The sequence below is a fragment of the Hypanus sabinus genome, chromosome 6 (assembly GCF_030144855.1).
Source record: "Hypanus sabinus isolate sHypSab1 chromosome 6, sHypSab1.hap1, whole genome shotgun sequence".
NCBI classification, from domain to species: Eukaryota; Metazoa; Chordata; class Chondrichthyes; order Myliobatiformes; family Dasyatidae; genus Hypanus; species Hypanus sabinus.
This window is the reverse complement of record NC_082711.1, coordinates 14510658-14530946: the sequence shown is the minus strand read 5'-3', so window position 1 is coordinate 14530946 and position 20289 is coordinate 14510658. Positions and strand designations below refer to the sequence as shown.

General features: G+C 41.6%; 1 protein-coding gene and 1 long non-coding RNA gene across 9 annotated transcripts in view; one reads left to right on the top strand and one right to left on the bottom strand.

Moving 5' to 3' along the window:
- Positions 1-3321: 3321 nt before the first annotated feature.
- On the bottom strand, positions 3322-4299 carry LOC132394963 (uncharacterized). Its single transcript, XR_009512462.1, has 3 exons — positions 3894-4299; positions 3537-3573; positions 3322-3412 (listed from the first exon to the last, which is right to left on the bottom strand). It is a non-coding gene; the product is annotated as an uncharacterized LOC132394963 (long non-coding RNA).
- Positions 4300-5357: 1058 nt separating this feature from the next.
- Positions 5358-20289, top strand: part of sec22c (SEC22 homolog C, vesicle trafficking protein) — a 46446-nt gene continuing 31514 nt past the window's right edge. For 5 of the 8 annotated variants that reach the window (XR_009512565.1, XR_009512564.1, XR_009512567.1 and 2 more), the window contains exons 1-3: positions 5358-5629; positions 15083-15294; positions 18153-18316. Coding sequence is in view for 4 of the 8 variants with exons in the window: in XM_059971736.1 (XP_059827719.1) it covers positions 15098-15294; positions 18153-18316 (361 nt within the window). In the remaining 4 variants the exon portion in view is untranslated. Of the gene's footprint in view, positions 5630-5659; positions 5815-15082; positions 15295-18152; positions 18317-20289 lie in introns of those variants that run through there. The other 3 variants (XM_059971733.1, XM_059971734.1, XM_059971735.1) reach the window with 3 other exon arrangements.

Here is a 20289-nt window from a genome sequence, read left to right as displayed (position 1 = left end):
TGCTGGGCTGTCCATCATTCCAAGAACATTTTCTAACCCTTGTATGCAGCCCATGGACATGACCAAGGGGTTTTCTGTCTTCAGAGACCTCAGCAGCCAGACCTCTTAGACTCTCTACCAGATGCTGTCTTGTCATATTATCTGAGCACTGCCACTCATTCAGCAACCGAGATATCTGCTCCTCCCAAGTCTCAAATTCTTCCTCCCCATCAGGAGTGGGCTCGACTCCAGAGAACATTCTCAGCCTACGATAACTTTGGCTCTCCGCCTGTACACTTTGGCATTTATGTACCAGTGATATACGGTAATTGCCAAAACCAGCTCAGAATTTTCATCACCTGCTGAAGGACCTTTCACATCAGACAACTCCTTCTCCACACTTTGCAGAAACGAGAACAACTTGTCTTTAAAGTCTTCACCCTCAGCTACATGCCCCTACCTTCTCTAAAAATATAGACTGCCCATGGCTCTGCCTGTCCAGGTGCCCTGATCATACCAGGCAATGCTACTTCAGTTACAGCACTGTATCCTTACCTGCTGATTGATCAAACTGTCATTTAACCAATGTAACGTTCCCCCAATACTTTCACAGAACATCACTCTAATTAGCAGATCATCAGGGCTTTGGATATCTACCCTGCTCAGAACACAAGCATTATTTGTGGATAATCTCTTTGAATCACACCAAACCTTAATCCTTGTGTTGTCCATAATGAAGTACCTTAATCACTTTCCCCAACAGTAGTTTAAACACAAGCTTAAATACACAAACTGCTTAATCAACTCTGGAATAGCAGTCATACAGCATCCGAGCTCCCTGGATGATGGTCATCCACAAATGTAACCCCCTCACTGGGCTCATATGCAAACTTGGCCCGATAGCCACCTCTGCTAACATCCACGTGACTCAGTGGTGAGGAGGCCACCTTTCACAAGCAATATACATCTAGGGTTGGTATGATTTGGGGTTCAACCAAACAAGAATGCTATGATGTTTCTCCCTGCTCTTAAATTCAATCCCTCTAGCAATGAAGACCAACAATCTTTTTTGCCTTCTTGATAGCCTGCTGCACCTGCAAACCAACCTTTTGTGATTCATGCACAAGCATTCCCAAGTCCCTCTGCACAGCAGCATGCTGGGATTTTTTTACCAGTAAAAAATAATCTGCTGTTCCATTTTTCCTTCCAAATTGGATGACCTCACATTTATCAACATTGTATTCCATCTGCTAGACCCTTGCCCAGTCACTTAACCTATCTCTCCACAGACTCTCTGTACCTTCTGCACAATTTGCTTTTCCACCCAACTTACTGTCATTAGACACACTACACTCGATCTTGTTCCAAATTGTTAATGTATATCATGAACAGTTGCAAGCCCAGCAGCAACCCCGCTCACCACTGATTACCAACCAGAGTAACTCCCATGCTTTCTATTGGTTAACTAATCCTCTATCCATGCTAATACATCACCCCCAACTCTGTTCATCCTTATCTTATGGATAAATCTTTTATGCGGCACCTTATCGAGCGCCTTCTAGAAATCCAAGTAAATAATGTCCATGGTGGCCTTGTTAAGGCAGCAGTAATTGCTGCATGGACAGCAACCACCTTCGGGCTTAAGGACCATGTGAAAGAGCTCTTCATTCTTAGAGCATAGTCTATCAGCCATTTCATCAAGCTCCCTATAGTCCTTCAAAGTAAATTTTATTATCTAAGTACATATATGTCACCCTATACAACCCTGAGTTTGATTTTCTTGTGGGTATACTAAACAAATCTATAGAATAGTAACCATAACATAATTAATGAGCAACCCGCCCAATGATTCAGTTACTGCAGGGTTTCGGCAGAAATAAAAATCACCCATGATCTTATCAAATAGCAGAACAGGTGCGAGTGACTAGACGGAGAATGTCTTTGTTTTCTATTGTTAGATTACAAATGTGACCACACTTGAAAATTTCTCCATTGGTGGTAAAGTCCTTAGGAATGTCCTAAAGTCAAGAGTAGTATTGTATACATGTTAGGGCTAGTAATTAGGAAACATGAACTGAGATTTAAATTAAGTATTCACATTGTTACAGCCTGGTTTCTTTTACCACACGCCACTATTGAGACAGAAACTGTAACACGACACTGAGGAATTAGTTCCTGAAAAGGCAAAGTATGAGCTTTGGAATTTGACAGCAGGTGCCAGTAATATCAAAATGCTTCAGTCACAGTGTTCAAGTTCAAGCTCAGTTTATCGTCATGTATACCGCCAGATGTAACAATGTTCCCCGGACCAAGGTGCAAAACACAGTACATACAACTCACACACAGAACACATAAAGTATTACCACCAATAAATCAACAAGCAAAAAGGTGCATATAGAATACAAGTTAAAAAGTCAACAGATTAACGCTACTGACACTTCATACATGATGCTGCAGTACATCCTGTCTGATGGTAGGAGGCCAGAAATCGTTAAAAGGATGAGAGGAATCATTGATTAGTGCACAGTGATTTACCCATTGCCCATACTATATCTGCAACTACACAAGGTTACTTACCCTGAAAGCATTTTAGAATGTATTTGAGAATAGTGATGTTTTTTAAAAAAGATTAGCTTTATTTGTCTCACGTACAGTGAAACATTGAAGCACAGTGAAATGCACAGCTTGTGACAACAACCACTACAGTCCGAGGACTGTGTTGGGGGCAGCCCAAGAGTATCACCATGCTTCAGCGCCAAATAGCTTGACTAAAGTTTACAACCCTAACCCACACGCCTTTGGACTATAGGAGCCCATGCAGTTACAGGGAGAACTCCTCACAGACAGCCACGGGAACTGAGTCCTGATCAGTGACTGCCAGCGCTGTAGAGCAATTGGACAAACCACTACGAAACCATGCCACCAGGCCTATGAAAGGTCATTGATGGGGAGTGTCCGCCCACTGCCTGCAGAGTACTTCTAACGTTTTCTGTTTTGGATGCAGTTTATTTTCAAGACTAATTATTTCCCCTGAAAGGCCATTGGCATGAAACATAAGGAATAAAACATTATAAGATTTTCCAGCATTTTCTGCCTCTTCATAGGCAATTGCAGAAGGGGGAGAGGAGAAGAGGGCTGGTAAATTGTTACACCTACTGACAGTGAAGATCTTTTATGGACCATCCATATAGATCATTTCATCACATCGGTACATCAAAGTAGCACGAGGAAAAAGCAGTAACAGAATGCAGAATAAAGTGCAGAGAAGGTGCAGTGCGGGCAGACAATAAGGTGGAAGGCTATAAAGAGCTGGGTTGTGAGATCAAGAATCCATCTTACCGCACTAGGGAACTGTTCAAAGTTCTTATAACAGCAGAGTAGAAGCTGTCCTTGAATCCAGTGATACATCCCTTCAGACTTTGGTATCTTCTGCCTGATGGTAGAGGGGTGAAACAGGACTGTCAGGGATGGGTGCGGTCTTTCATATTGCTAATAATAATGATAAGGTTCAAAGGTCCAATTTAATGTCAGAAAAATGTATGCAATATACATTTTACCTGAAATATACCTGAAATGCTTTCTCTTCACAAACATCTACAAAAACAGAGAAGTGCCCCAAAGGATGAATGACAGTTAAACATAAGAACCCCAAAGTAACCCCGCAGCTCCCCTCCCTCCTGTGTGGAAGCGGCAGCGAGCAACAAACCCCCCCCTCCCCTCACTAGCAAAAAAAGCAACCATCGGCACTCCCACCGAGCACTCAAGCGTGAGCAAAACAAAAGCACATATACAGACTTGCAGTTACCCCAAAGACTTGGTGTTACACCTGGCATTCAACATAGGCTCTCTCTCTCCCAATAAGGGAGCTCCTTCTCCCTTTTCTCAGCAAGTGGGGAGACATAACAAACACTTACTGGTTTACGATGTTAAAAGTCCGTTACATTGCTTCCTCTGAGCTCTATTCTCAAAAATCGCTAAGATCCCGGGCACACAGCAATAGATCTTTCAGACTCCCCTGACAGCTCATGGGTTTCCAGCCATGACACTGACCCTCGATCTGCCCGTCTCCAGAGCCCCAAGCTCTTAGGCTTCCAAATCTGAGCCAGGCTCTCAGGCCGAACCCTTGGCGTGCCAAACATCGGCCAGTCCTGAAACCCTGAGAACGGGTCTCATTCCCGCCAAGAACTGAAGTGGGCGTGTAACTCCAGAAGAATCCTGAAAGAGAAAAATAAAGATATTAAAGATGAAAATAGAGATGTTTCCGAAGATACAAGCAAAGGAGTCGCCATTTAGCGCCATCTTAACTTCACTCCGTGGATAATAACTATTTATGGAGTGCTTTTCATACTGATGCTGTAATTCAGGGTACTTTACAATAGGATAAAACTGCAAACATAAAAATAGAATAAAAATAAAAATAAAAGACAAAAAGATGTTGGTTAAATAGGTTTTGAGCTGGCATTTAAAATTGTCAATCAAATCTGCATTCCTTATAGTTTTAGGTATTGAATTCCACAGTTTAGGAATTTAGTTTTTAAAAAAATGTCAAAACAAACTATGTTGGCAGTTTACTGAGGCAGCAGAAAGTGTGGACAGAGTCCATAACCCAACACATATTCAGAATAGTCATTGATGCAAAAGATGCATTTCACTGTACGTTTTGATGTTTGTCTGATAAATAAAGCTAATAAAATGGAGAGGAAGCTGGTTTCTGTGAAGTCCACAACTCTCTGAACTTGTAGTTTTTTTGCGGTCGGGCATATCAGCTCCATCCACCATTTTGAGCTGTGTACACAACTCTGCAGATTCCCGCAGTCCTGTGCCACACCATGCTGCGCTGATCCAGACAGAATGCTCATCAATAAACATTGGTAAGGGTCGACGGGGACATGCCGGATTTCTTTAGCCTCCCGAGGAAGTAGAAGTGTTGTTGAGCTTTCTTAGCTGTGGTTGGACCAGGATAGGCAGGTGATGAACTCGAAACTCTCCACCCTCTCTGTAGACATTGCACAAATCGCTGGAGGAACTCAGCAGGCCAGGTAGCATCAATGGAAAAGAGTGAACAGTCAATGATTCTGGCCAAGAGCCTTCATTAGAATTCTTTTCCCCAGATGCTGCCCGGTCTGCTGTGTTCTCCAGCATTTTGTGTGTGTTGCTTGGATTTCCAGCATCTGCAGGTTTTCTCTTGCTTGTGACCATTGATGTTAGGCGGGACCGCTTCCCTTTTCGAAGTCTCCACCAGTTAATGCTCCGCAAATTTGAATTTCCCGCGCTCCGCCACCCACCGGAAACCCACGCGGCCCAGATCTCGCGCTGCTTTGTCTCGAGAACTCGTCCCGGAGAGCTCGCGAGAGAGAAGTTTGAGGGCGGAGCAGCCTCGGAATCGGTGGAAGAATGATAATGTCAAGAGGAGCACCATCAGCGGCAGTGTTATGAAATAAAAAGAAGGATTTTATTATGACTCGACTGATGTTTTTGATGCTGCTGACGGAAGGCAAGATACGGCGGCCGGAATGAGACTGGTTTGGTTGATGGACTACAAACTCCAGCATGCGCTGCAGTCCCTGGCGCATGCGCAGCTTTCAGTCCCGGCCCGCCCTCTTCCTGGGCGCATGCGCGGCGACAATGAAGCGTCGATAAGAGGCGACAGGTGAGTTCTCGGGAATAAAATCACAGCGGATAACAGCGAAAATGGTTGTGGTCCGGCGTGTCAGCCTGCCGAATGTGATTTAATAGCGTTACGTGGCGGGTTGGCGTTTGGGAAAATCACCGGCTTCAAGGGGCAGACGTTGTTGTCTCCTCACGGCCGTAGAACCACCTGAGGATAATCCCGAGGTACAGCGACTGTCCGTCCGTCCCGTCGAGACAAGGTTTATTGTCATTGACATATGTCGTGAAATCTGTTGTTCTGCGTCAAAATAGCGAACGAACGGGTTTGTGGGTTCAGAAATCTCAAGGGGGAGTCTGAACGAAATACGATTCCATTCTCTCTTCTTTCACCTCACCAAGATGCCTAAACATCTTGAGAGTTTCAGTCAAGTTTCCACTCACAATATAGTGAGGTAGTGTTCAGAAATCTGACGGCAAAGGGAAAGAAACTTCCTAATTTGTTGAGTGTGAGTCTTTTGGCTCCCGTACCTCTTCCCCGATGGTAATAACGTGAAGAGGTTATGTCCCGGAGTTCTTTGCACAGCCGAGCTGCGTGCATGGAATGAGAGCGTGGCCTGTGGGCATGATGTTGATCCTAGGACAAGCGTTAGACAAGTTTGTTTCCCGTGGAGCAGCAAACAATGTTCAAAGCACGTTCGGCAGGCTGACATTTCAGGCTGTTCATCCCATGTTGCTCCAGATTCCAGCAACTGCAGTCTGTTGACTGTCCTTATTACAGTGGACAGAAGGGTTACAGTGCGAAGTCAGAAATTCCGAGCTATTTTATTCAGGAGTCATGACTGCGCAGATTTATTATCACTGAGAAAGGTTATGAAGTTTGTTTTGTGGCAGCTGTACAGTGCAAGTCATAAAAAGCTGCATAAACTTCAAAGTATATTTATTATCGAAGTACGTATGTCACTATATACAGCCCTGAGATTCATTTTCTTGTAGACATTCACAGTAAGTGCAAGGAAACAAAATAATAATAGTAATAAATATTGGGAACATTGAATCAAGAGTCCCTGAAAGAGTCCATAGGTATGGGAACAATTCAGTGTTGGGGGTGAATGAAGTTAAGTGACTTTTATCTGCTCTGTTCAGGAACCTGATTGTTGAAGGTTGGTGACCTGGTGTTGTGAGTCCCGAGTTTCCTTTACCACCTTCCATAGGACAGCAATGAGAAGAGTATAGCTTAGGTGGTGGGTGTCCATGATGATGGATGACCTTTTCTCACAAAAGCTCTATGTGGATCTGCTCCATGGTGGAAAGGGCTTTACCCTTGATGGACTGGGCCATTCCCACTACTTTTTGTAGGATTTTCCTTTCAAGGATGTAAGTAAATATGTGAAAAAGGGGGATAATGAGTTAGTGTTCATGGTCCCATTCAGAAATGTGATGAACAAAGGGGAAGAAGCTATTCTTACATTGAACCACCTGAGAAGGTATGTGGAGCCTGAGTTTTAGAAAACCTGATTGTTTAGAAAGAACAAGAGCCACACACAACCCAACACTCTGATGTGTATCCTGAGGCTCCTGTACTTCCTGATGGCAGCAGCGAGGAACAGCACAACCCAGATGGTGGGTGCTGCTTTCTTGCGACAGCGCTCCTTGTAGATGTGCTAAATGGTGGGGAAGGCTTTTCCTGTGATGACTTGAGCTGTGTTCACCACTTTTCGTAGGCTTTTCCGTTCTTGGGCATTGGGGTTTCCATACCAGGCCGTGATGCAACCAGGCAGACTATTCTTCACTGTGCCTCTATAGAGGTTTGACAAGGTTTTAGATGGCATGCATAAACTTCTGCGTAAGCTTCAAAGAAAGTAGAGGTGCTGTTGTGCCTTCGTTGAAATGGTCTCCTCAGACCTACTCCCTTTCCAAAACAAAAGTCTTATTCTATCTTTAACCTCTTTTCTTAGTAGTCACTTGGTGACATATAAGTACTTTGATAATAAATTTACTTTGAATTTTGAGTTGAAAAATAGCAGATTTCAGCAAAGGAAGTCTAAGAAATTGATAAGAAAAGAGAAACAAAATATGAGAGTAATCTAATAAGAAATATAAAGAAAACTATAAGCATTAGTAGAACAATGCACAAAGGAAAACATTACTGGAGTTCGATATGGGTCTTTTGCAGATGGCACTGGAAAGTTACACTTGTTGTATGGTACAATGCTATACAGTACCAGTGACCCGTGACGCATGGGTTTCCTCTGGGTAGGTTAATTGGTCATTTTAAATTGTCCAGTGATTAGGCTAGGATTAAATTAGGATTTGCTGGGCGGCATGGCTCGAAAGCCTGTTCCACACTGTATCTCAGTAAAAACTGAATAAAATGCATTGCCACAGAACAAAATGGTGAAGAAATTAAATCTCTTTCTGACATTATGGGAGAAGGCACACAGGACCTTTTGGAGATTGTTCTGTCATATAGCATGGAAAAATGTCCTTCAGCCTAACTGTTCTTGTTGACCAAGATGCCTATCTGAGTTAATCCCATTTGCCTGTATTTGGGCAGTAACCTTCTAAACATTTTCTCTCTCTATCTGTCCAACTGTTTTTTAGAAATTGTAATTGTACCTGTGGAAGCTCATTCCACATATGTACCACCATTTCTTTTAAAAGAAAAGAAACCCGTGAAGTTCTCCTCTTAATTAAATCTTCTCTCACCTTAAAACCTGTGTCCTCTTGTTCTTGATTTCCTGTCTTGAATGAATGGGGAGCTGAATAAAATAAGCTTCATGAAACAAATATGGGTATTAGAGAAATTAATGTAATTGAAAATTGATTAATTCCTTGGACTTGATTATGCGCACTCAGGGTTTTAGATCATAAGATGCCATCTTCTAAAATTCCATGGATTCTGGAACTACAACAGATCAGAAGAAAATTGACGTTATTTAAGAAAGGAGGTGGAAGAGAAATCGGAGTACTGTAGACAGTTAATCTGTTACTTGTAGTAGGAAAGTGTTGAGTCCAGTGCTGAGAAATTGATAGCAGGGCATTTCAAAAAACGATAGCAGGATTGTGCTGAATCAGTATGAAAGGAAAGATTATAACTGACTAATTTGACATTGCAGGTGTTAGAACATAGAAAGCAGTTGATATCTACTTAGACATAAAGAAGGCTTTTGATTATTAGTAGTTTGAGGTATCATCTATCAAACAGTATATCCATGTTTTGTGATAATACTAAACTGAGAGGCATTGCTGGCTGTCAGGTAGATGCTGAAAAGCCTGGTAGGGAATGGGTGAGGCACATACTGTCTTACGAATGATAACCCAGCATCTGAGTGTTTGGCAATACTAATGTTCCAACATCTGACTCACTCATCAGTTCAGAATGAGCTGGCAGTCCAGAGTTCTCCAGAGGGTGTGCTTGAGGACACTGACCTATGAGGAATTAAGCAGCTTAGCTCCTTACCATTTTAAATGCAGGAGTTTCCAACCTGGGGCCCTTGGACTCCTTGTTTAATGGTGTTATTTCATGGCATAAAAAACATTGGGAACCCTGATCTTAAGTCTGGGAACACGAGAGGTGATGTTCTAGAAAGATTTAAAACTCTTCTGGAGCTTGATAAGGTAGATGGGGGAGAATGTTTTCCCTCACTGGATTGAATAGAACAAGGATTCATAGTCTCAATGAGGGGGTTGTCATTCAGGGCTAAGATGAGAAGAAATTTCTTCACTAAGAGTGTAGTGAATCTTTGGAACTTAGTGACAAAGTGCTAGAAAATGGGAGATTAGATAAATATCTTGGTTGAAATTAATGACATTGGCAGAAGGATCTGTTTCGATGCTGAGTAACTATGTTTCTCTGACTCAATTATTGAGTATATTCAAAGCTCAAAAAAATCAAAGTAATTGTATTATCAAAATACATATATGTCACCATATACAATGCTGAGATTCATTTTCATGTGGGCATTCACAGTAGATAAAAGGATACACAATAGAATCAGTGAAAAACTACAAAATCGGACAACCAACGTGCAAAAGACAACAAATTGTTCAAATACAAAAGGAAAAATAAATAAATAATATTATGAATATGAGTTGTCGAGTGTTTGAAAGTGAGTCCATTGGTTGTGACAACACATACAAAATGCAGGAGGAATTCAGTAGGCCAGGCAGCATCTATGGAAAAGAGTAAACGGTTGATGTGTGAATCAGTTCAGAGTTGAGGTGAGTGAAGTTATCCATGCTGGTTCGTGAGTCTAATGTTTGAAGGGTAATAACTGTCCCTGAACCTGGTAGTGTGGGATCTAAGGCTCCTGTACCTTCCCAGTGACAGCAGGGAGAAGAAAGTATGGCCTGGATGGTGGGGGTTCTTGATAATGGATGCTGCTTTCCTGCGACAGCACTGCTCAATATTGGGGAGGGCTCTACCTGTGATGGACTGGGCTGTATCTGCTACTTTCTGTAGTCTTTCCAAGACTGTATATGAAGGATATTAAGGGATGTAGGATTAGTGCAGGAATATGGCACTTGAGTTATAAGATCAGTGATGGTCTTATCAAATGGCAAAGAACAGAATCCTTGGAAGCATGGGAGAGTGGAAGTTTAGTCAACATAACACTGTGAGTCAGTAGGATTGTAATGGAAATTGGTGGCTAACCTATTTCTGGCAAAGATGTCAGTTCTCACTGTTTAAGGAGGAAACATTTTGTTAAAAGGAGCGAAAGCAAATTGGTTGCAAAACATCTTTAAGTTAACAGAGGTAGATACAATAGGGTCTTTTAAGAAACTCCTGGACAGGTACATGGAGCTCAGAAAAATAGAGGGCTATGGGTAACCCTAGTAATTTCTAAGGTAAGGACATGTTCGGCACAGCTTTGTGGGCCAAAGGGCCTGTATTGTGCTGTAGGTTTTCTATGTTTCTATGTGATCTTGGAAAAGACCAATTTGCTTGACTTAATTAGGTTTTACAATTGTATTAAGTACTTCCCACTTAAAGGTGCAGATATTGATCTTGTTATATTTTTGTTGTTACAAAAGTGGCAAAAATGCTGTACGTTTTTATCTGAAGCTGAACTCTTGATGACTGCCTTTAATTGTGAATGGCCAAATTCACCGAGTATTTAATATGCCATAATGGTTCTGTCTTTTGTTAATTGGATTCCCAAGCAGATTTTAGTTGGCTTAGTGTGTAGTAGGCAGTGCTGAAGCGACCACCTGTAATCATGTTATGTCTATTTGCTTTTTCACTTCTGTGGCTCTTCAGATGCCAGGCAGATACAAATTTGATGGTTGTCCCCATGGTTGGCAAAAAAAGGCCAACTGTTGCTGGCTGTAGGAATGAAGGTGGAGCAGGGATGTCTAGATTAGAGGGAATGTCTCTGATCAGATGAGTCGAGATGGTTCAATAGATCTATCTCAACTCATCCTATCACAGACTTTTCCTCTGTTCTAGACTTCTTTCCTACTGAAAACTAATAGTTTTCTTTTTTCCAGTTGTGGTGTAAGATCTTAGATGCAAAATGTTGAGTTTCTCTTTCTACAGAGGCCGCCTGATTTCCTGAGTTTTTTCCCAGCATTTTTTGGTTTTCTTTCAGATTTCTAGCAGATGCAGTTTAAAAAAAAAATTCATTATTTCCTTGCACCCAAAATCAGGTAAACTGTTTTCTAAGGTTGTTAAAATCAGTAACAACTGTTAACTAATACTAACTAACTAAAGGGTGGAGGAGCAACACCTTATATTCTGTCTGGGTGGCCTCTAACCTGATGGCATGAATATTGATTTCCCCTTCCAGTAAAAAAAGTGAAAATGAACATTTTCGCTCCCCCTCCCCACTTCTTCTGTTCCCCATTCTGACCTTTGATCTCTTTTCACCTCCTCCTAGATCCCCTCCTCTTTTTCTTCTGTAGTCCACTCTCATAATAGATTCCTTCCTCTCCAGCCCTTTATCTTTCTTACTCACTTGGCTTCCTCCTTCCCCTCCCCCTACCTTTTTATTCTGGCTTGGCCCAAATCATCGACTGTTTATTCATTTCAGTAGATGCTGCCTGACCTGCTGAGATCCTCCAGCATTTTGTGTGTGTTACTAACTAATTGTAACTAATTTATCCAAGTGTCAGTGGTAAAGCGCAGACACAATCTGTCTGGATGGACAGAGTCCAGTCATTAAATTTGATAGGGTGAAGTGTTGCCATGTAGCCACAAAATGCTGGAGGAACTCAGCAGGTCAGGCAGCATCTATAGAGGAGAATAAACAGCCACCATTTACTCTGGCTTCTTCCCGCTCCCTTTTCAGTCCCGATGAAGGGTCACGTCCTGAAATGTTGAGTGTTTATTCCTCTTTGTACATGTAGGTCACCGCAGGGATGTGTAACAATAAGCATTGACAGAAGGCAAATTAACTGGAAAAATTACCTTGGGATATTTTACCATGTTATGTTGCAGTTGATGAAGCAGTTGCTTTGTGTCACTTTGATTTATTTATATGTTTGTTTTGCCATTGCTGTCTACTTAGTGGATAAATTTATCCTCCTGCAGGTTTTCTGTTCTAGGGCACTGCACACACTCCATCTCAGAGACACAGAATATCGATGTGCTCTCAAAGTGTTGGATGAACCCCACCATTTACTTCACTGAATTCATACTGGCTGTGTGTTCCAGTTCCCGGCTCGAACACCAAAGCTCTGTAAATATCATCCTTTCTGATACGTTTTCTCGCTCCTGTGCTTAGCAGAGCACTCTCAACTCAAACCGCCCACTTAACTCGCACCACTTCGGTTCTTTGGCCAGTTACCTCATTCTGTGTCTCCTGGCCCTTAACCTTCTACATTTTCCATGTATCTGTTTAGACTGTACTCCTCGTGATTTTAAGCTTGCCACCCCTTTTTCAAGGAGAACAATACAACTCCAGTCCATCCATGTAACCGAAACACATTATCTCTGAAACAATTTTAGTAAAACTACTCCACACCCAGTTTAAAACATCTAAGCCGTCAGATCTGGTTACAGTACTCTAGTTATGGCAAATCATTATCCTTTAAAAAAAAAACCCATGCTATGAATCCTTTGCTCTTTTCCCACACAAGTAGTTAACTTACCAAATATTGTAAGGCCTGCAAAGAGTGGAGGTTGAGAGAACTTTTCCAGTATGGTCTAGGACCAGAGGGCACAGCCTTAGAATAGGAAGGCTTTCCTTTAGAAGAGAGATGAGGAGGAATTTCTTTAGCCAGAGGATGGCAAATCTTTGAATTCTTTGCTACAGATGACTGTGGAGGCTAAGTTATTGAGTATATTTAAAGTGGAGGTTGATAGGTACTTAATTAGTAAGGGCATCAAAGGTTACAGAAAAAAGGCAAGAGAATTGGTTTAAAAGGAAAAATAAATCAGCCATGATTGAGTGGTGGAATAGACTTGATTGGCCTAATGGTGTTATTCTGCTTCTGTGCCCTATGGTCTTAAGACATAGAATTAGAACAGAGAATAGGCTACCTTAACGTCCTTTGAGTCCTCTTGACCAATCATTACGATTGTGGCTGATCTTCTAACTCAGCTTTATATTATTGCACCATTTCCATAGTCCATTTTAATCTCCTTAATGTCCAGAAATCTATTTCTAGTGATGGTATTGTAGACCTTTATATTCCGTGGCTTCATAACAAATGCCTTTTGAAAGTATATCTATAATGTCAGTTGCATTTCCATCATGGACCTCATTTAAAAAAAAATCACCTTGTATTTAACAACTCTGCTGGCTTTCTCTAATCAATTTACACTTGACCATCACTGCTAATTCTTCCTCCGATTACGACTTCTTGATCATCTTCCCCATCAGTAAGTTTAAATTAGTTATTCCTTTTTTCAACAAAGGTATAAAATTTGTAATGTTTCAGTCTGGAAAATTCTCCAAATGTTTGGCTATGAAGATTATGGATGGGTTTCAGTACAATTTCATAGAACACAGTACAGCATCATATGCTCAATACGTTGTGCGAAACATACTCCATGATCAATCTTAACGCTACCCTCCTACACAACCTATAACCCTCCATTTTCTATTACCCTTGTATCTAAGAGTCTTAAATGTCCTGATGGTGTCAGCCTCCACCAACACTCCTGGTAGTGTGTTCCAGGCAGTTACCACCCTCTAGTAAACAAAAAAATCCTACCTCTGATATCCCTGCACTCACTTTAAATAGATGTCCTCTACTATTGCTGCCCTGTGAAAAAGCTGCTGGGCTTCTGCATGGGTGGGATGGGATTAAGCAGAATATCAGCCAGACATGGACTGGATTGGCTGAAGAGCCTGCTCTTGTGCTGCAGGACTTTGTGATCCAATGACTATTCTGCTATTGCCTTCTAGCCTGACCAACCTGTGCTGCCCCATAACACTCATTTGACCAATTAACCTGCATGTCTTTGAAATGTGAGAGGGAACCAGAACACCAGAAGCCCACGTGGTTACGGGATGAATGTATGTACTCCTTACAGACAGTGGCGGAATTGAACCCAGATTGCTGGCACTGTAATAGTGTTATGTTAACTGCTACTCTACTATACTACCCCAAACTTTGCAGTTGCTATAATCCATGCATTATTTTTTATTTGCCCTGTTTACAATGCACCGTTATCATCTTTTGTCATTTAATTACTCTAGCATTCCACTGTTCTTCTTTGATCTTTCCCTTCTTTCTCTTTTTCTATGCTATTCCTTGACGTTATCATTTCAGAGGATCTGTCCTAGAACCAGCACATAATTGCCATTGCAAAGAAGGCACAGTAGTGCCTCTACTTTCTTAGAAGTTTGCACAGATTGGCATGTCATCTAAAACTTCGATAGACTTCTATGGACACATGGTGGAAATTATCCTGACTGGTTGCATCACAGCCTGATATAGAAACACCAATGCACATGTCTAGAAAAGCCTACACAAAGTGGTGGATAAAGTCCTGTCCATCACAGGACACCACTGAGCACATCTGCAAGGAGTGCTGCCCCATAAAAGCAGCATCCATCATCAAGGACCCCCAACATCCAGACCTTGATCTCTTTTTGCTGCTGCCATCAGGATGGAGGTACGGAGCCTTGGATCCCACACCACCAGAATCCGTTATCACTCTTCAACCATCAGGCTCCTGAACCAGTGTGGATAATTTCACTCAGCTCAACACTGAACTGATTCCATAACCTATGGACTCACTTTCTAGAACTCTTCATCTTGTGTTCTCAATACTATTTATTTATCTATTTATGTTTCACTTTTGTATTTGTGAAGTCTTTTTGCACGCTTGTTTGTCTTTGTAGTTTTTCATTGGTTCTGTTGTGTTTCTTTGTACCTACTGAACGTCCACAAGAAAATGATGACATGTATGTACTTTGATTATAAATTTACTTGGAACAGTGAACTTAACTATGAACACTCTGTGTGGATGCTGTCTGGTCAATGAGCTTTTCCAGTTTTGGAGCAATTCACTGAAGTTACTTTCTGCTTTTGTTTTCAGCAGCAGCCTTCATGAATGCCAGGTCACACAATGTCTATGATCCTATTTGCCTATGTTGTCCGGGTGAAGGATGGGTTGCCGCTCTCTGCTTCCACAGACTTTGAATATAGTAGAGATCTGCAAGAATGTAAAACGCATCTGAAGATGGTGTCCAAAATGCTTGGGCAATTTCCAGGCCGTGGAACTGTGAAGAACAACCAGCTACATATACAGTGAGTCTGCCACTGCAAACAGGCAGTGTGCTTGTTACAGTGAGACTTGGAGGCAAATGAACATAGAACAGTACAGGCCCTTTGGTGCATGATGTTGTGCCAACTTTTTAACCTACTCAGGTCAACCTAACTCTTCCCTGCCACATAGCCCTCCTTTTTTCTATCATCCATTTGCCTTAATGTCTCTGCCTCTATCTCCACCCCTAGCAGGATGTTCTATACACATATCATTCTCTATGTATAAAAGAACCTATCTTTAACATTCCCCAGCACTTTCCTTCAATCACCTTAAAATTATGTCCTCTCATATTACCCATTTCTACCCTCTGGCTATCAACTCTATCTATGCCCCTTATCATCATCTGGAGTTCTTTTATGAAGTGACCTCTTTTCCTCCTCTGCTCAAAGAGAAAAACCCTATCTCACTCAACTGCCCTCATAAGGTATGTTCTCTAATCCACTCAACATCCTGGTAAATCTCTGAAAGCTTCTACACCCTTCCTAAATGGAGCAACCAGAACTAAACACAATACTTCAAGTGTGATTTAACCATTAACTGACCAATAAAGGCCAACATTCCATACTCCTTCTTAACCACCATATCTAATTTCACTGTAACTTTGAGGGATCAATAGATGTGGACTCTTAAGATTCCTCTGTTCCTCCACACTGTTAAGAATCCTGCCATTACCCCTGTATTCTGCCTTCAAATTTGACCTTCCAAAGTGAATCTCTTTATGCTGTTTCAGATTGAAATCCATCTGCCACTTCTCAGCCCAGCTCTGCATCCTGTCAATGTCCTTCTGCACTGTCTACACCACCACCAGCCTTCATGTCCAGCTGCAAAATCACTGACAAATTACACAGAAACTAAATTGCTTTCAGTTTCTGTGAAAACAGAGCATCTTGAAGACAACAATTGTGATTTCATGGGTCTTGATCTCAAGTATTGATTTGCAGTGTCAAACATAGTAGGACTAAGCCAGTCAGAGATGAGTGTCATTGTAGATACTGCTCCATACCACATTGTGACATGGTTTCATAGAGCCAGAGGTGTAAAGGTGTGATTCGGTGAGCAATATGTGTGTTTTGTTGGGTTCGGGTGGGAGCCAGAGGGCTCTGTGAGTTGGGGGGGGGGGGGTGCATGGAAGCTGGGTTTGGTCATTAATGCACGTTAGTTTTAACGTTAGGTTTTCAGCTTTGTAACAATAAGTGGATTGTATTTTCTTTTCCTCAAACATTTTTTTCATGTATTTTGATCAGTATTAACTTCTCTTTTAAAGTAACCCATTGGTCCTGCTTTTGGGGCCTCAATCTTGTTTTTGTAGATTTCTCTGCTACTATACGTATATGACTTTCTACCCTGGGAAAAGACTCTGTCTATCCAATCTACTTCAATAATTTAATAACCTGTATCAGGTCTCCTCTCTCCTTTACACTCTAAGTTTGTCCAACCTGTCCATGTAGTTTATACTCTCTAAATCAGGCAGCATCCTGGTGAACCTCTTCTGCACCCTTTCCAAAGCCTCCACTTGCTTCTTGTAGCAGAGCAACCAGAACTGCCCATCATACTCCAGATGTGGCCTAACCAAGATTCTACACAGCTGTACCAGGACTTGCTGACTTTTACACTCAGTGTCCTGACCAATAAAGGCAAGCATGCCATACCACTTCTTTACTACTCTGTCTAGGTGTGTTTTACATTATCTATGAAATCCAGGCGAACAAATCAAATAACTAACAGACTGAGTAACAGTCCATGGGCTATATTTTGAGATTTTTAAATTATTATTGGAGATGCCCGTGCTGCCGAAATACACCAATGTGACCAACTTACCTACTAACCCATGCACCTTTGGAATGTGGGAGAAAACCAGAGCATCCGGGAGAATCTTATGCAGTTACGGGAAGAATGTAAAAACTCTTTACACACAGAGTTGCTGGTGCTGTGAAAGTGTTACGCTAATCACTGTTAGCTATTCCAAAATTATGTGGAGTCTGGAGTTGAGGAGGTGACTCTATTTGTATATTTCTCAATCGGCCTGGTTCATAGCAGCAAAAATCTCTAATTAAATTCTAGTTCAAAGTAAATTTATTGTCAAAGTTCATATATGTCACCATATACTGCCCTGTAGTTCATAAGTATATGGGGAAATGGGAGAGCTTATCCCCTCTCTTTGGAATTGGTTTGACCAAGATAAAAAGGATGTGGTATCTGAATAGTCATTAGGTCATTCATCAGAATCTAAATCAGGTTTAATATCACTAACATACGTTGTGAAATTTGTTGCTATTTGGCAACAGTACATTGTAATGCATAGTAATAAAACTATAAATTACAATAAGAAATATATATACTGTGTGTTTAAAAAGTTAAATAAGTACTGCATAAAGAGGGAGGAAAAAGAAGTAGTGAGATAGTGTTCATGGGTTCATTGTCAATTCAGAAACATGATGTCAGAGGGGAGAAACCTGCTCCTGTATCATTGAGTGTGCGCCTTCAGGCTCCTGTAACTCCTCCCTGATGGCAGCAATGAGAAGAGGACATGTCTTAGGTGATGGGGGTCCTTAATGATGTATGCCGCCTTTTTGAGGTATTGTTTCTTGAAGATGTCCTGGATCTGGAGAGGCGAGAGGCAAGTGCTCATGATGGGACTGACTGAGTTCACAACTTTCTGCAGGTTATTTTGATCCTGTGCAGTGCACCCTCCCTCCCCCTGATCCCCCCCATACTAGATGATGATTCAATTGTAAGTTTTTCAGACGTGACAGTATGTTATTTGCTACATGACAACATTTCACACGTTTCTACTGGATATTGGCCATATACAGTCTACATTTAATGGCTTTTCTCCCAGCTTTACTTCTTCACAGGGTGTCGCCTACATGACCATCTGCTGTAGCTACTATCCCACTACAATGGCATTTTGTTTCCTCGAGGAACTTGGAATGGAGTTTACTTCTTCCGTAGAGGTTGCTAAAATCCAGCTAGTATCACGGCCCTACGCTTTTCTTGAATTTGGTAAGTTTATTGACAATGGTCTCTGCTTTAACTTCCATCAGCCTATTTTGGTTCCATTAAAACTCCTTTAAAATGACTGCTGTTACCTTTTAAATAGAAGAGTTTCTGCAGATGCTGGAAATCCAGAGTAACACAGAAAAAGCTGGAAGAACTCAGCAAATCAGGTAGCATCTATGGAAAGGAATAAAGAGTTGACATTTCAAATTCAAGTTTATTGTCATTTCAACCATATGCACACATACTGCTATCCAAACAAAGTTCCTCTGGACCAAGGTGCACAACACAGTACGTATAACACATAAAGTATTATTACCACAAATAAATTGACAAATAGTAAAGGCGCATTTACGACACAAGTTAAAAAGTAAACAGTACAACGTTACTGGTGCTTTGTACACAGTGAGACCTGGGTTGGTGGCAGGGGATTCAGTAGTCTCACGGTCTGGGGGGTGGATAAAGCTGTTTCCCATCTGGCCTTGCTCCACCCGAGGACCCAGTCTCGGCCCAAAGCATCGACTCTTCATTCCTTTTCATTTCCTTTCTCCATTTTTATTGACTGAAAGTTGTGATACTGTAACTGCTTGAAGTAGACTTTCACAATACCAACGAATGGTAGTATTTTCAATGCAGTTAGTACATAGTATGTCTCTGATTTCACATAATCTTGCTGGACTTACCTAACAGTGCACTGATTAGGATAGTGTACATATCAATTGAAACTGTTCTGATTTGAAGTTGTAGATAGTTATTAAAAATGGATGGCACAGTGTCATACTAAATAGTGCCACTGCTTTATTGCTCTGTATCCTGGGTTCTGTTCTGATCTCTGGTGCTGTCTGTGTTTCTGCTGATAGATTAACATTCAAAGTGCATTTATTATCAAAATAGGTATGCAGTATCCAGCATTGAGATTTGTCTTTTCACAGATGGGCGTGGAGCCCGTTGAAAGAAAAACATCAACCCCCATCCCCAGGCGCAAATAAAAAATCGTGCAAACAGCAACGAGCGTAAAACACAGAACATATATCACAAAATCGAAAGTCTAGGCATGTTCAGTTCAGCTCAGTTCGTTATCTGCAGGCTGCCCTGATCAAAAGTGCTCTGAATAGCAACAAACAAAGGAGTGACCAGAAACCAGAAAAACATCATACTGTGAATTACAGAGTCCAATTGATTAAACTTTGCCCAAGACCCAGAAGTTCGGCACCATCCTCTGACATCATCAATGAGAGAGACCTTTAGAATGCAGGAACCTTCCCTCCAGGAGGAGTGAGTGAGAGAGCATAAAACTTTTATTTTTCCTATAGTTTTAACTTTTTTTAATACTTGCTTGTAATTTATTATAAACACCCGTAAGTTAATATATAGTCACCTGTATTTTCGTAATTGTTCAGTGAAGTTTTAGTAATTGGAGTATAGCTGATTCTGTATTTTCTAGAAGCTTCTTAGTTTTTCTGCAGCAGGTGTCATGCCACTTGAGCCTGACTATTTCATAGAGTACTCCTTATCACTGGAAGGTGTTTTATCTCTCTAGTGAACTAGTTTTGGTATAAAACAACCACAATGCTGTTGCTTTTTTGTCTATTCTTAGTTCTTTTCCTTCACTTTCTTTCTTTCCCTTACAATAATAGGCATCCGTTAGTCTTGTGAGACCATGGATTTGCGCCTCAGAAGGTTTCCAGGGCGCAGGCCTGGGCAGGGTTGTATGGGAGACCGGCAGTTGCCCAAGCTGCAAACCTTCCCCTCTCCACACCACTGATGTTGTCCAAGGGAAGGGCACTAGGACCCATGCAGCTTGGCACCGGTGTCGTCGCAGAGCAATGTGTTGTTCAGTGCATTGCTCAAGGACACAACACGCTGCCTCAGCAGAGGCTCGTGGCCTTCAGATCACTAGACCGATGCCTCATCCACTAGGCCATGCACCAACGCAATACTAAGGCCAAATAAGTCCATGCCACCCAGTTACACCCATG